We start from the raw sequence: 14,459 nt of genomic DNA, 5'->3' as shown, positions 1-14,459 counted from the left end.
ATATGATTAAATTATTTTATTTAAATTACGAAAATAAAATAAAATCCAACAATATCTAGTAAACAACAGATCTGTAGATTTATTATTTTTTTATTTTTAAACTAAAAAAATAAAATTTTTTCCAACGGTAGAAAAATAAAGAATTCTAACAATATCCAAAAAATAAAAAATTGAAAAATTTTAAATTTTTTAAATTAATTTATTCTTAATTTTTTTTGTGACAATTTATTCTTAATTTGTGAACAAGTGTTGCAAAGAAAGTCAACTGTACAGGTGTAGCATTATTCGGTAAATAAAAAAATAAAAAAATATTTTTAAAAAAATAACAAATTTAAAAAAACCAAAATTTTTTAGAATTTTTAAATTATAATATTAAATTCTTTTATTTAAATTAGGAAAATAAAATAAAGACCAACAATATCTAGTAAATAACAGATCTGTAAATTTATTATTTTTTTAATTTTTAATCTAAAAAATAATTTTTTTCCAAAAGTAGAAAAAAAAATTCTAACAAAATCCAAAAAATAAAAAATTTAAAAATTTTAAATTTTTTAAATTAATTTTTTCTTAATTTGTGAACAAGTGCAACAAAAAAAGTCAACAATCCGGGTGTAGCATTATCCGGTGAATAAAAAGGTAAAAAGATATTTTGGAAAAAAATTAAAAATCTAAAAAAACTAAATTTTTTATTTTTGAATTTTTAAATTATATGATTAATTCTTTTATTTAAATTAGAAAAATAAGATAAAGTCCAGCAATATCTAGTAAATAACAAATCTGTAAATTTTTTTTAATTTTTAAACTAAAAAAATAATTTTTTTTCTAATAGTAGAAAAATAAAAAATTCTAAAAATATCCAAAAAATAAAAAAATTAAAATTTTTTAATTTTTAAATTAATTTATTCTTAATTTGGGAACAATTGCAGCAAAAAAAGTCAATTGTCCGGGTGTAACATTATCGAGTGAATAAAAAGATAGAAAAATATTATTTAAAAATAAAAAAATTTAAAAAACTAAGTTTTTTATTTTTGAATTTTTAAATTATATTATTAAATTTTTTTTATAATAATTAGAAAAACGAAATAAAGTCCAGCAATATCTAGTAACCAACAGATCTGTAAATTTATTATCTTTTTTAATTTTTAAACCAAAAAAATAATTTTTTTCTAATAGTAGAAAAATAAAAAAATTCTAAGAATATTCAAAAAATAAAAAAAATTGAGAAGTTTTAAATTTTTTAAATTAATTTATTCTTAATTTGTGAACAAGTGCAGCAAAAAAAAGTCAGTTGTACAGGTCTAGCTTTTTTCGGTGAATAAAAAAATAAAAAATATTTTAAAAAAATAAAAAATCTTAAAAAACCAAATTTTTTATTTTTTAATTTTTCTATTATATGATTAAAATCTTTTATTTAATTTAGGAAAACAAAATAAAGTCCAACAATATCGAGTAATCAATAGATCTGTAAATTTGTTTTTTTTAAGCTAAAAAATAAAATTTTTTTCAACATTAGAAAAATAAAAAATTCTAACAATATCCAAAAAATAAAAAATTGAAAATTTTTAAATTTTTTAAATTAATTTATTCTTAATTTGTGAACAATTGCAGCAAAAAAAGGTCAACTGTCCGAGTGTAGTGATGTGCGGAAAACGATCCGACACAAAACTCACCGGCAAGTGCACCGGGTCGCATCAAGTAATAATAACTCACGGGAGTGAGGTCGATCCCACATGGATTGAAGGATTGAGCAATTTTGGTTTAGTGGTTGATTTAGTCAAGCGAATCAAGATTTGGTTGAGAGATTTGTGATTTGCAGAATTTAAATTACATGGAAAGTAAAGGGAATTGGTAATTTGCATGAAATTAAAGAGAACTGAAATTTAAAGTGCTGAATCTTAAAGAGCAAGAAATTAAATAGCAGAAACTTAGAACGCAAGAAATGTAAATTGCAGAATCTTAGAGTGCAAGAAATGTAAATGGCTTGAATTGTAAAGGGAATTGGGAATTGGATTTGCAGAAATTAAACAAGGAAAAGTGAAATTCAACACACAGAAGAGTGGAAGATGCCTTGGGTTGAATCGGATCTAAAACAGGAATATAAAAGAGCTTGAAAAGCAGTAAACAGAGAAATTGAAAATGGAAATCCAGATCTCAGGACTCAAGAGACTAGATAACCAAGTCTAGATCTCAATGCCTTCCTAGATCCAACAAGAGTAATTGCAAAGGAAATGTAAATTTCAGAGAAAGTAGAAGAAGAAGCAATTAACAGAAACTGAAATTTAATTGTGCAGTAAGTAAACAGAGAGATCTCAGGATGAGATTGAAACAGAATTTCTTCAATTCTCCAACCCAAGATCCAAGCAAATGTAATTGAAATTGAAAGCAAGAAAACTAAGAGGAAGGGAATTCAATTCTCCTTCCCCGAAACTTAGAAACTCAAAATCACTCAACACCAAAAGCTCTCCGAAAACTCTCTATGAAAACTAAAGGAAAAGCTCCCCCAAAAACTTAAATCCTAAGCTATTTATACAATTTCTTCAAATGGTCTTCAAGCCTTGAATTTGGCCTTTGCTCTTGATGGAATTGGGTTGATAGAGGCCTTGGTTGATTGCTCTTGGAATTGGAGAGAGAACCGAAGTGAACCGGGTTGGGAATTATAAAAGCTTGAGTAAAATTTTGAGTAAAAGTTTGAGGCAAACTTTTACTCAAACTTTTTACATCAGCTGCCCCATTCTTGCTGCTACCAACGTTTGAGCTAAAGTTTGGGGTCAAACTTTTGCTCAAACGTTGGCCCCCTTATGCACACTCATGGCGCCAATGTTTGCCAAAAAGTTTGAGGCAAACGTTGGCGCAAACTTTTTGTCTCCAGGGTGTGTTGCTGATGGCGCCAAAGTTTGCCAAAAAGTTTGAGGCAAACGTTGGCGCAAACTTTTTCTCTCCAGGGTGTTGATTTGTGATGCCAACGTTTGCCAAAAAGTTTGAGGCAAACGTTGGCTCAAGCTTTTCTCCCAAAAGTTTGAGCTAAAGTTTGAGGCAAACTTTTGCTCAAGCTTTTTGTTCCCTGGTGTGTTTTCACTTATCCGAAAGTTTGAGCTAAAGTTTGAGGCAAACTTTTGCTCAAACTTTTTGTTCTCTCTTGCTCCTAGCCATTCCTTCTTGCGTCAACCTTTCTCCAAGCTTTCTTCACCTATCATCAATCAACCAAACACATCAAAGCTATGCTCAAAATCATGAGTTTGTCATTCTTTCATAATATGTGGCAATTATAGCATAAATCCCATGAAATTGCATTAATTCATCTATGGTTGATTAAATCAAAGGAAACATGGAAATCTACCCAATTGGCTTGCTTATGGCTCAAGAAAGTGCATAAATCAATTGAAAACAAAAGAAAAAGGCTAGTGAAACTAGGCTAAGATGACTTGTCATCACAACACCAAACTTAAAGCTTGCTTGTCCCCAAGCAAGAAATGAATTATTGAGAAGAAAGAATGAAATGGAAGATGATGTTCATGCTAGCAGAGTATTATTGGTAGTTCATGGGGTTTTATGTGGATATGTAAACACTCACTTCTTATTGACTCTTAGGCCTAGAAAGTCTTCTTCAAGCATCAAGCAACACACTGCTATGACCTCTCATTATTCCTTTATCCTTGGCTATTATTTTGTTCATAAGCTTTATTTGAGTGTCATGTGTAACAAGTTCATTGATTTCTTTATACTTGACACATTATTCACTATAGACACTTGGCTCACATTCCTTCTTAAAACATTGATGCCCATCACCTCTTTGGGTTACTAAATGCCTTGTAGTTAGGTTGCTCTTGATAGTGGACTTTCAGCTGATGATCTCGGGTTAGTTAACCCAAGTCACCAAGTGTTGATGCACTCCAGAGCTTAATAATCCAAGCAAATCCTAGTACAAAGACACCACAGGCATATATTCTAAGGTTCAAGCTATTGGTGTCTAGCTTTGTTTCTTTTTGTTTTTCTTTTGTTCTGTTGCCAGTTTTGGCTTTTTCTTTTCTCTCTTTTTTTTGTTTTTCTTTTTAACCAAGGATTTTTTATTTGATTGAGATTCATAGACAGTAGGCCACTCTCTACTTAAGAGGAGACATCCTAGTTCTCTTATTCATTAAAAGTGAGCTATTATGCAATCACACATTCATACCACCACTTACTTTTATTGTACTTCTGTCTAACAGAGAACTATCTCACTTCACATTCAAACATTTCTTTTATTGAATTGAAAATGCAGGGGACAAAGCATGCTTTTTGTTAAGTGAAAGTAAACACACAAGCACACACATAGACTAGCTTACTTATTTTAAGGGAAACAAACATAATGCAAAGACTATTTTGAACAAATAAGATGCATGCTTTTTTTTTCTTTGTAGTGATGAACAAGGAGCAAGTCCACCTTTCATTTGTCATGCTTTTTCTTTCTTCTTTCATACACTTGGTTGCTGGTGTTCCCTGTGTCCGTGTCTGTTGTCTGTTGATCCCGCCAGAAACCAGCTCTATTTATCGCTTCCTCTACTCTATCTTCAAGCTTCATAGCATTGCTTACTTCTATCTCACTTCTCCTTTTGAAGAATTCATCGAAAGTTGGAAATGCTGGATCCATGTTGTGCAGATGCTCTCCAATATAGTTCAGCTTGATTTGACTATTTATGTTGTAGTCGGATTGGACTTCATATCTTGCATCTTGGAGGGTTGTGAACTCTTTGAGAGCCCTCAAATTTTCAGCTTGCATTTGTACCAACTTTCTAAATGATTCGTGAGATTGAAAGGCATGCTCCTCTTGCATCACGAAGAATTTTGACTCAAATTCACTTTGTTTGTTCATCATTCTTAGCTCCCGTTCTTCTTGCTCTTGTTGGTTTTTCATGTATAGTGAATGGTATTCCTCTTGCCTTTCTTGAATTCTCATGTACTGTTGTGATAATCTTCCAATTGCTTCCTGCATCTGAGTCATGCCCAGATTGTTATGTAGGGGAATGTGCTGCTGTTCCTCCTCCTCTTGTGGCTCTTCTTCCTCTTGTAATTCTTCTTCCTCCATTGGTTCTTCTCTTTGCCTTCCTCCGTATGGTCTTCGGCCTTGATGTGCTTCAGGAACCATCATCATTCTTTCAATGGTTATAGGCATGCCCTGGCTCAACCACGTTGGGTTCTCCTCCTCCATTGGTACTTTAGCTTTTGCACACAACCTCCAAATGGTACTTGGGTAGTATAATCAAGACCCGGCCGAGTTCTTCTCTGCAAGTTTTTGAATGTCTTTTGCAAGGATTTCATGAACCTTTACCTCTCCTCCCACAATGATGCAATGCAACATAACAACTCTCTTCCTGTTGACTTCTGAGGTGTTTACTGTGCCCAGGATTGATCTTTTCAAAATCTCATACCATCCCTTTGCTTCCGGGGTAAGGTTACCTCTCTTAAGATACTTGTATTTGTTCTTGGCATCTCCTTCCCATTCTGAGTTCTCCATACAAATATCTCTAGAAATTCTATCATAATCCGGATCTCCATTTATCCTTTGGTGGTATCCCGGTTCACTAAAGCGGACTGATTTTAGTCCCAAGACTTTCTTGATGGCCTCCGAGCTAAAGTCTACTTCCACTCCCCGTACATAGCTCTTGTATGTTGGAGTTTCACTCATGTCAAGCCTTGAGACATTGGCGTAGAACTCTCTTATGATGTTAACATTGATCCGGGTGATTGGTGATATGAGTTCTTCCCACCTTCTCTTTCTAATCTTGTCCTTCATTTCTTGGCATCCATCATCCAGCAGTAAGAGTGGAACTTCTGGATATATCTTCTTCTCATTCATCCATTCAATTTGTAATTGATGGTACCAAGATTTGAATCTCCATTGGTCATATTCAGGGGTGCTCTCCTCCACCATGGGATCTTTCCCTTTTCTTCGTTTGGTTCTTGAGGAAGAGGCCATGATCACTTAGTTGTTTGATCTCTCTGGGGTTAAAGGGAGTGTGAAGAATGTTGGAGATTTTGATGTGTGTTTGGAGCGAGAAGAAGTTTGAGGCTGAGCTTATTATGATGAGAAGTGATGAAGGGAATGGAGTTTAAATGGTTGGAGTGCAAGGATTCGGTCATATGCATGGCTTGAAGGTGGTGTGTTATTTAAATGAACAATGAAGGGCTAGGATGCAATTAGATACTATGTGAATCAAAGGTGTGCATGTAAGGATGAATGAAGACAAAGCTTGCTTCTTCAATTGTCTTTGCCGTGATCATCTCAAGGAGTGGCAGATTCTCCTTTTGAGGCATGTGATGAGATTTTGTCTTCATGCTATACTTTCCTTTGTCTTGTCTTTTTCATTGAGTGTTCGTTGACCACCTAGTCATCACAACAAGACAACAAACATTAGTTTTATCAAACTGTGGCAAGAGTGCTTCTTTCATTAACACTATATGAATAATCATTCCTTATATCCATTTGAATCGTGACTTTTCTTGGAGGACACCAAACTTAATGTTTGGTCATATAGTAAAAAAAATGTTTCTTACTCCCACTAGTGTTCTTGAAATCCCAATGTCACTCTTGATTAAATGTTTATAAGAAATGTTTTCATCATAATTTTCCTTTTTCTCTTTTTTTTTTATGAAGGATCAATTGTGTCCCTAAATCAGTGCATCAAGGTTTGATGAACACCAAACTTGTCTCTTGCTAGTAGTAAATCACAATTGATGCCTTCATCACAGAATATGATTTCTTTTTAATTGAAAAGTCTCAGTAAGAGATAATGTATGATCATTGATGCAGGATTTTTAATTTTCATGAGAAGAGAAACACCAAACTTAGTGTTTGGTCATATGCTAGGCATATAGTATGAAAATGTTTGTAACATTGGTTTGGTGTGCTTGAAGGCACACCAAACTTTAGAAGTCTTAGCATATGTAAAAAAATTTGCATGCATTCATTAAGTACGTCCAAAAAAAAATTTCATGCTCAGATGATCATAGCTTATTGAATTTAAAATGACATAAATCTTAAATCATGGGTTGCCTCCCATGGAGTGCTCTTTTATTATCACTAGCTTGACATTGGAGCTTTTCTTTTATGGTGGTTGAGGATTGTAGTGCCTCAACTTGTCTCCCCTGACTGTGATCCTCCTCTTTGTTCTCTGGTGTTCAATTTCAGCATGTTCCAACGAGAGTATGTTGCTGACAGTGTAATAGTCATCAGTCTGTTGGCTTGCTCCCAGTTGTTGATATATCAATTGCACTTTGTCACCTTTGGAAAGCCCCTCTGTTGGAATCTTCCTGTTCTTCCAACCCCTTTTTATTTTGTTTCTGCGTTTCATCCCCTTTTTTGTTGATCTTTCTTTTCTGGCTGTAGGCTTACCTTGAGGATCTCCCTCTTCAGTGGCTAATACTCCAATATCCTCTTGGACTTTTTCATTCTTCTGCACAATCTTCTGCCTTGGGATGTTGTTGTGAATCACCTTGTCAATTTCCATATAGTCCCTCCTCTCATTACTAAACTGGGCTTCTGGTAATACCTTCAGAGTGACACTCTTATCATGCATCCTGAGAGTTAGTTCTCCTTGCTCTATGTCTATGATAGCTCTAGCAGTGGCCAAGAATGGCCTTCCCAGTATAATAGAGTCACCATCATCCCCATCTGAGTCTAGAACCACAAAATCTGCAGGATATATAAAATTGTCCACCTTGACCAGAAGGTTTTCAATCATACCCCTGAGGTATACCGTTGACTTATCTACTAGCTCTAGAGATATCTGTACCGATTTAACTTCCTCTATACGCAGCTTTTTCACCAAGGAGGATGGTATTAAGTTAATACTTTGATGACAAGTCATCATATACCCTTTTTAATAGTCTTTTTCTTTATTTTCATTTGGTTTTATGCACTTTCTTGCATCCTAAGTAAGTAATTTGGAATGAAATTGCATAACTTCTTTGAATCAAACAACCACCATATAATTGATGCTAAATCATGAGGTTTAGGCCAAATTTAATTGCAGTTTTATGATTTGTAAACCTTGTGAATTTGGTGATACTTTGATTGGTTGTTTTGATTAATTGTAGGTGAAGAAAAGAAGAAAAGAAGAAAAGCGTGACCTAAGAAGCGTGGTTCAAGGAATAGAAAGTGTGGCCATCAAAGGAGAAAGTGTAGTGCAACAAACCATGGAACTCATTCCAAGAGCACCAAGCACTAAGAGAGCGCTACACTCACTTCCAAGGGACCAAAGCACAAAGCTCAGCTCACTTTGTGAGCTGAGCACAACACAAGGCCAAGAAATAAGGAAATGAGGAACCAAGCTCAGCTCACAAAGTGAGCATTATCGAGAGCGCTAGAGGAGAAATTCAAGAAAAATGATTTTCAAATGCATGCTCCAAGACTTGAACCCATGACCAAAGGGAAAGGGTGGAGGCGCTACTCTCATGGAAAATAAGCCAAAATTGGCCAAATGCACTCCCCAAGCTTCGAACCCCACACCTTGAGGAAGCAAGGAAGCAAGGCAACCAAGAAAAGGGGTAGCGCATGCTTCCCATGGGTTTCGAACCAAGGACCCTTCCTTGGATACACCAAAGCTCAGCTCACAAAGTGAGCTGAGCGCTACTTCTTGATGCATGGGGGCACATCTTGACACGGCCAGGAAAGGAGTGGAGCGCATGACACGGTCCAAGGGGCAGCACAACAAATTGGCACTAAGGCACCAATGCTCAGCTCACAAAGTGAGCTGAGCTCTCCCCTGATGCACCCCAAGACAGCAGCACGCTATCAATGCTTCCCCACACTAAGTGTCGAAGCTCAGCTCACTTTGTGAGCTGAGCACTCCCCTGGAAGCATATTACCCATGGGCTGAAAATTCAACCAAAAGTCCAATTTAATTCAAATCTTCACCAAATCAAAAGCCCATCCAAATTCCAATATCCAAGAATAGAAAGTGTATAAATAGGAGTTAGTTTGATGTAATTAGGGGAGCTGAATTTTACTTTTGAATTTTCCTTTCATTTTCATTTTGAGCTTTTAGTTTTGAATTTAGATTTCAGAGAACTTGGGAGGAGAATTGATCTCTCTTCTTCTTGGTTCTTGCTTAAACACTCTTTAATTTTCTTGCTTTGGATCTTTGGTGGAGAATTGAAGAAATTCTGTTTCAATCTCACCTTGAGATCCCTTGTTTATTTTCTTTCTGCATAATTGAATTTGAATTTCTGTCTACTGCTTCTTCATTTACTTTGTCTCTGCAATTTACTTTTCTTTACTTCTTTTGCAATTGCTCTTGTTGGATCAAGGAAGGATTTGAGATCTAGACTTGTTATCTAGTCTCTTCCACTCCTGAGATCTCAACCCCTTTTAATTTGCTGCACTTAAGCACTGCTTCCTAGTTCTTTAAATTCTCAAGTCATTTTACTTTTCTGTTAAGATCTACTTCACTGCGCTTCAATTTTCTCTTTTATGTTTAATGCCATTTACTTGTTTCTTGTTTAATTCCTGCAAGTCCACGTCCCAATCCCCTTTACAATTCAAGCAATTTACATTTCTTGCACTTTAAGCTTCAGTCATTTATATTCCTTGCAAGTTAAGTTTCTGCACTTTATTTTACATGCTCTTTAAGATTCAGTTTCTTTATTTTCCTGCTCTTTAGTTTACTGCAATTTCCCCTTTCCCAATTACATTTCATGCAATTTAGTTTCTGTTAATCACAAACACTCAACCAATACTTGATTCACTTGACTAAATCAACCACTAAACTAAAATTGCTCAATCCTTCAATCCCTGTGGGATCGACCTCACTCATGTGAGTTATTATTACTTGATGCGACCCGGTACTCTTGCCGGTTAGATTTGTGTGTTTTGGTGGAAATTTATTTTTCACCAAAATACTCATCAAGTTTTTGGCGCCGTTGCCGGGGATTGATTAGATTGACAATGATTAAGTGAGGTGGTAATCTAGATCAAGCACTTTTTCCCTTCTATTCTTTAAGTCTTTGACTAACACACTAACTGTTTGAATTTTTGCTTAAGCTAACTAAAACTTCATTCTAGCAATAGATTGAAGTATCACTGGTTGTGTTCCCTGTTATGTTGTTTGTATGTCAGGTACAGGGAGAGTTGTTCATGTTTTATCTGAAGTTGACCAAAGAACTCTAAGGAGATTGAGAAGAGCTGAAAGAGGGAAAAGTATTGTTGGAGAAGAAGAATCAGACGAAGAATTCCACGAGATGGAAGGAGATACATCTAATCCAGGAGAAGGAGTTTAATAATCCACCACAACAGAGGAGAGTATTGGCTTCCTATACTTTTGCAAATGCTAGACATTGTGGAAGCAGCATTCTCACCCCTAATGTCAATGCAAATAACTTTGAACTGAAGCCACAACTCATCACATTGGTCCAGAACAACTGCTCATTTGGAGGAGGACCATTGGAGGATCCAAACCAACATCTATCTACCTTCTTAAGGATTTGTGACACTGTCAAGTCCAATGGTGTGAATCCTGAAACTTACAAGCTTCTGCTGTTCCCGTTCTCATTAAGGGACAAGGCCGCACAATGGCTTGAAACTTTTCCCCAAGGAAGCATCACTAGTTGGGATGACTTGATAACTAAATTTCTAGCCAAATTCTATCCACCCCAAAGAGTCATCAGGCTGAAAACTGAGGTGCAAACATTCACACAATTGGATGCTGAAAATCTGTATGAAGCATGGGAGAGATACAAGGCTCTGCTGAGGAAATGTCCACCAGAAATGTTCACTGAGTGGGACAAGCTACAGAACTTCTATGAAGGACTCACTCTAAAGGCTCAAGAATCACTTGACCATTCAGCTGGAGGATCGTTGCAACTAATGAAAACTGCAGAGGAAGCCCAAAATCTCATTGACATGGTGGCTAACAACCAATACTTCTTTGCTCATCAAAGACAACGCCAACCATCACAAAGAAGAGGAGTAATGGAGTTGGACGGAGTGGATTCAATCTTAGCTCAAAACAAAATGATGCAGCATCAAATTCAACAACAATTTGAGCAAATGACCAAGAGGATTGATAATCTCCAAGTTGCAGCAGTCAACACAAGCCAACCATCAACCACTTGGGAGCAAAATGAAGAAACTCAAGAGGAGCAACAGCAAGAGCAAGTCCAGTACATGCACAACCAAAATTTTGGACCAAATGAAGTATATGGTGATACCTACAACCCCTCTTGGAAGAATCATCCCAACCTTAGGTGGGGAGATAACCACAGTCAACCTCAGCAGCCATGGCAAAGAAACTCCACCCAAAACAATTGGAAAAACACAAACTACAACAACCAGGCCTCTAACCAAAACACATACAGAAAACCACAAAATACCTACCCCAACTCTAACCAGTACCCATCCCACAACCAAACCTCTAACCAAAACACTTACCCTCAACCATCAACACCCCACACTCAACTCATTTCACAAGATTCTCAGAGAATTACCAACCTGGAGCTCCTAATGGAAAAATTGATGAAGAACCAAGAGATGACCACAAGGAACCAGGAAGCCTCCCTAAAGAATATGGAAAGGCAAATTGGTCAACTCTCCAAAAAGATCACCACTGAAAGGCCATCAAGCTCACTACCTAGTGACACTATTCCTAATCCAAAAGAGGAGTGCAAGGCAATACAGCTAAGGAATAGCAAGACCCTGGTGAGAAATGAAGAAGCAGTCAAGAAACCAAAGGAAAGTGACGAGAAACAAAACAAGGAAGAGAAGGCCAATGATGAAAAAGTGACAGCAAGCAAGCAAGCCTCAGATGAGCTCAAAGAAAAAGAAGACCGGCCACAACAATCAAGAAAAGGGAAGGAAGCAATGGGGGAGCCAACCAAGGAACAAAGACAGGACATGAACTCCATACCTCCACTGCCATATCCTCAAAGATTCAGCAAAGAGACTAAGGACCAACACTTCCCAAAATTTCTTGAAGTCTTCAAGAAGCTGGAGATCAATATCCCTTTGGCTGAAGCATTGGAACAAATGCCTCTGTATGCAAAGTTCTTGAAAGAGCTCATCAATAAGAAGAGGAGTTGGCAAGAAAAGGAGATTGTGCTTCTCACTGAAGAGTGCAGTGCACTCATCAGAAAAGGACTTCCTCCCAAGCTGGAAGACCCTGGAAGTTTCTTCCTACCTTGCACAATTGGAAGTCTATTTATCAACAAGGGGATGTGTGACTTAGGAGCAAGCATAAATTTAATTCCATCATCCTTAGTGAAAAAGCTTGGCATAGAGAAAGTGAAACCAATACAGATATCCTTAGAATTGGTGGATCAGTCAATAGTATATCCCAAGGGAGTGATTGAAAACCTTTTAGTTAAGATTGATAAGTTCATTTTTCCTGCGGACTTTGTAATACTGGACACTGAAGGAGAAGAAAACAGTTCAATCATCTTGGGAAGACCATTTTTGGCCACTGCTAGAGCCATCATAGATATAGAGCAGGGAGAACTAACTCTCAGGATGCATGAGGACAGCATAACCCTGAAAGTGTTTCCAGAACCACAAATCAGTGAAGAAAGGGACAAGATAGTCAGTGACTGGTTCCCAGGGGAAACAACCAACAACACTAGGGAACAGAAGAATGAGCATGTGCAGGGAGAAGAAGAAATTCAAAATGGAACCAGGATAATAAACAAGAAGGAAGGTACCGCCACCAAAGCTGCTATTAAGGAAGAAAGGTCGACAAGAAAAAGGAAGAAAAACAAGAAGAAAGCTCACAAAGGGTGGAAGAATAAAAAGATCCCAACCGAAGGACTCTCCAAAGGTGACAAGGTGCAACTAACATATCAACAGCTGGGAACTGAGGATCACTACACTGTTAACCAAGTACTCTCTCTTGAGCATGTGGAAATTGAGCACCAAGGGACAAAGAAGAAGTTCACAGTCAGAGGAGACAGGCTAAGGCACTACAGTCATCAACCACCATAAAAGAAGGGGTTCAATGTCAAGCTAGTGACACTAAAAGAGCGCTTCATGGGAGGCAACCCATGATTTAAGATTCCTGCTTGCTTTTAAATTCAATAAATCTTGATCACCTCAGCATGATTTTGAACATACTTGACAGATGCATGCATTGTTTTGAAACGTATGTCAGACTTCTAAGTTTGGTGTGCTTGACAGCACACAAAAGTTAACCTTTCAAGCACTTTGAGATCATATACTTAGTCACTGAGATGAAGTATATGACCAAACATTAAGTTTGGTGTCTGCATACGTGTCAATTATAAGAAATATCAACTCTTGTTCAGAAAAGAGAAAAGACAATCAAAAATCATGCAGAGGTGAAGCATGCATTGTTACTATTTCTAGGAATTTTTGAATTAGAATTTATGATGAGAGTATCAATTGTGACAAATGCTTGGTGCAACATTAATCTCTCAACAAGGAACAAGTTTGGCGTTCACAAAAAAAAAAAAAAAAAAAAAAATATTTTGGTTCACCAAGTCAGGAACGCAATGGATCTCTCATAAAAAGAATTTTTCTTCTTTCTAATACAATTACTCACTTCTCCACCGTGCTATAATTATATACTAAAGCATCTCATTTTTGTTTAATTCGAAGAAAAAAAAAAAAAAGAGAAGAGAAGGCTGGAGCAAGGACAAGGCAATGGGACGGTTATGACAAGTCAAGAAAAGAGTCACATGTGCTTAGGGAGATGTGCCAACTTTGGAAAGCAAGAAAAATCTGAATGCTAGCCACCATGAGGAACGGACCCCATGCAACCAATAGGAGTAGAATCCTTGTCAACCCTCAAGAGAACATGCAAGCCGTTCATCTCATAAAGTCACTAGGTTGTTCAACTCAATCTCTACCCTTCACAACCCATGACCGAACCAAACTTCAAGTGCAATATTCGGCCAACACTTCTCCCTGTGCTTATAAATCAGTTGAGACATCTCTTGCATCACATCTCCCTACACAATCTCTTTACAAACACACACCTCTGCCTCCACCTTTTGCAATCCTATACATATACACCATCTCACTCATAATAACAACATTTATTTCCTCACTCCCTAACACAACTAGACCGTACCTTAATCAATCCCCAAACTCACCTCTGCTTCTTCCATTCACTCAACTTCATGGCCTCTTCAAGTTCAAAGAGAAGAAAGGGGAAGGGACCAATGGTGACCGAACCCCCTACCTATGATACAAAGAGATTTAGATCTCAGTTTCATGAAGGAAAATATCATAGGTTCATGAAAACGAAGCACATCATCCATGAAAGATACTTTGCACTGAAGGAAGAAGAATACCCCATCATGAAACAAATCAAAGAAGAAAGGAGGTGGGACATTCTATGTGATCCCATCCCCAAAATTAGTGCACTCATGATCAGGGAGTTCTATGCAAATGCTGTGAAGGGAAGTGAAGAGAGCCCCTCTTACAAAAGCTATGTTAGAGGAACTGAAGTGGATTTTAGTCCAGCAGCTATTAC

At 36.7% G+C, this 14,459-nt stretch overlaps 1 protein-coding gene across 1 annotated transcript; it reads left to right on the top strand.

Moving 5' to 3' along the window:
• Nucleotides 1-10,741: 10,741 nt before the first annotated feature.
• Nucleotides 10,742-12,946, top strand: LOC148571171 (uncharacterized). The gene has a single exon (XM_088507902.1). The coding sequence runs from the start codon at nucleotides 10,742-10,744 to the stop codon at nucleotides 12,944-12,946; it is 2,205 nt and encodes a 734-aa protein (XP_088364028.1).
• Nucleotides 12,947-14,459: the final 1,513 nt, after the last annotated feature.

This window comes from Arachis ipaensis, chromosome B3, assembly GCF_059453495.1.
Source record: "Arachis ipaensis isolate K30076 ecotype BB chromosome B3, ASM5945349v1, whole genome shotgun sequence".
In the NCBI taxonomy this organism is placed as follows: domain Eukaryota; kingdom Viridiplantae; phylum Streptophyta; class Magnoliopsida; order Fabales; family Fabaceae; genus Arachis; species Arachis ipaensis.
This window is presented reverse-complemented; position numbering and strand designations above follow the sequence as displayed.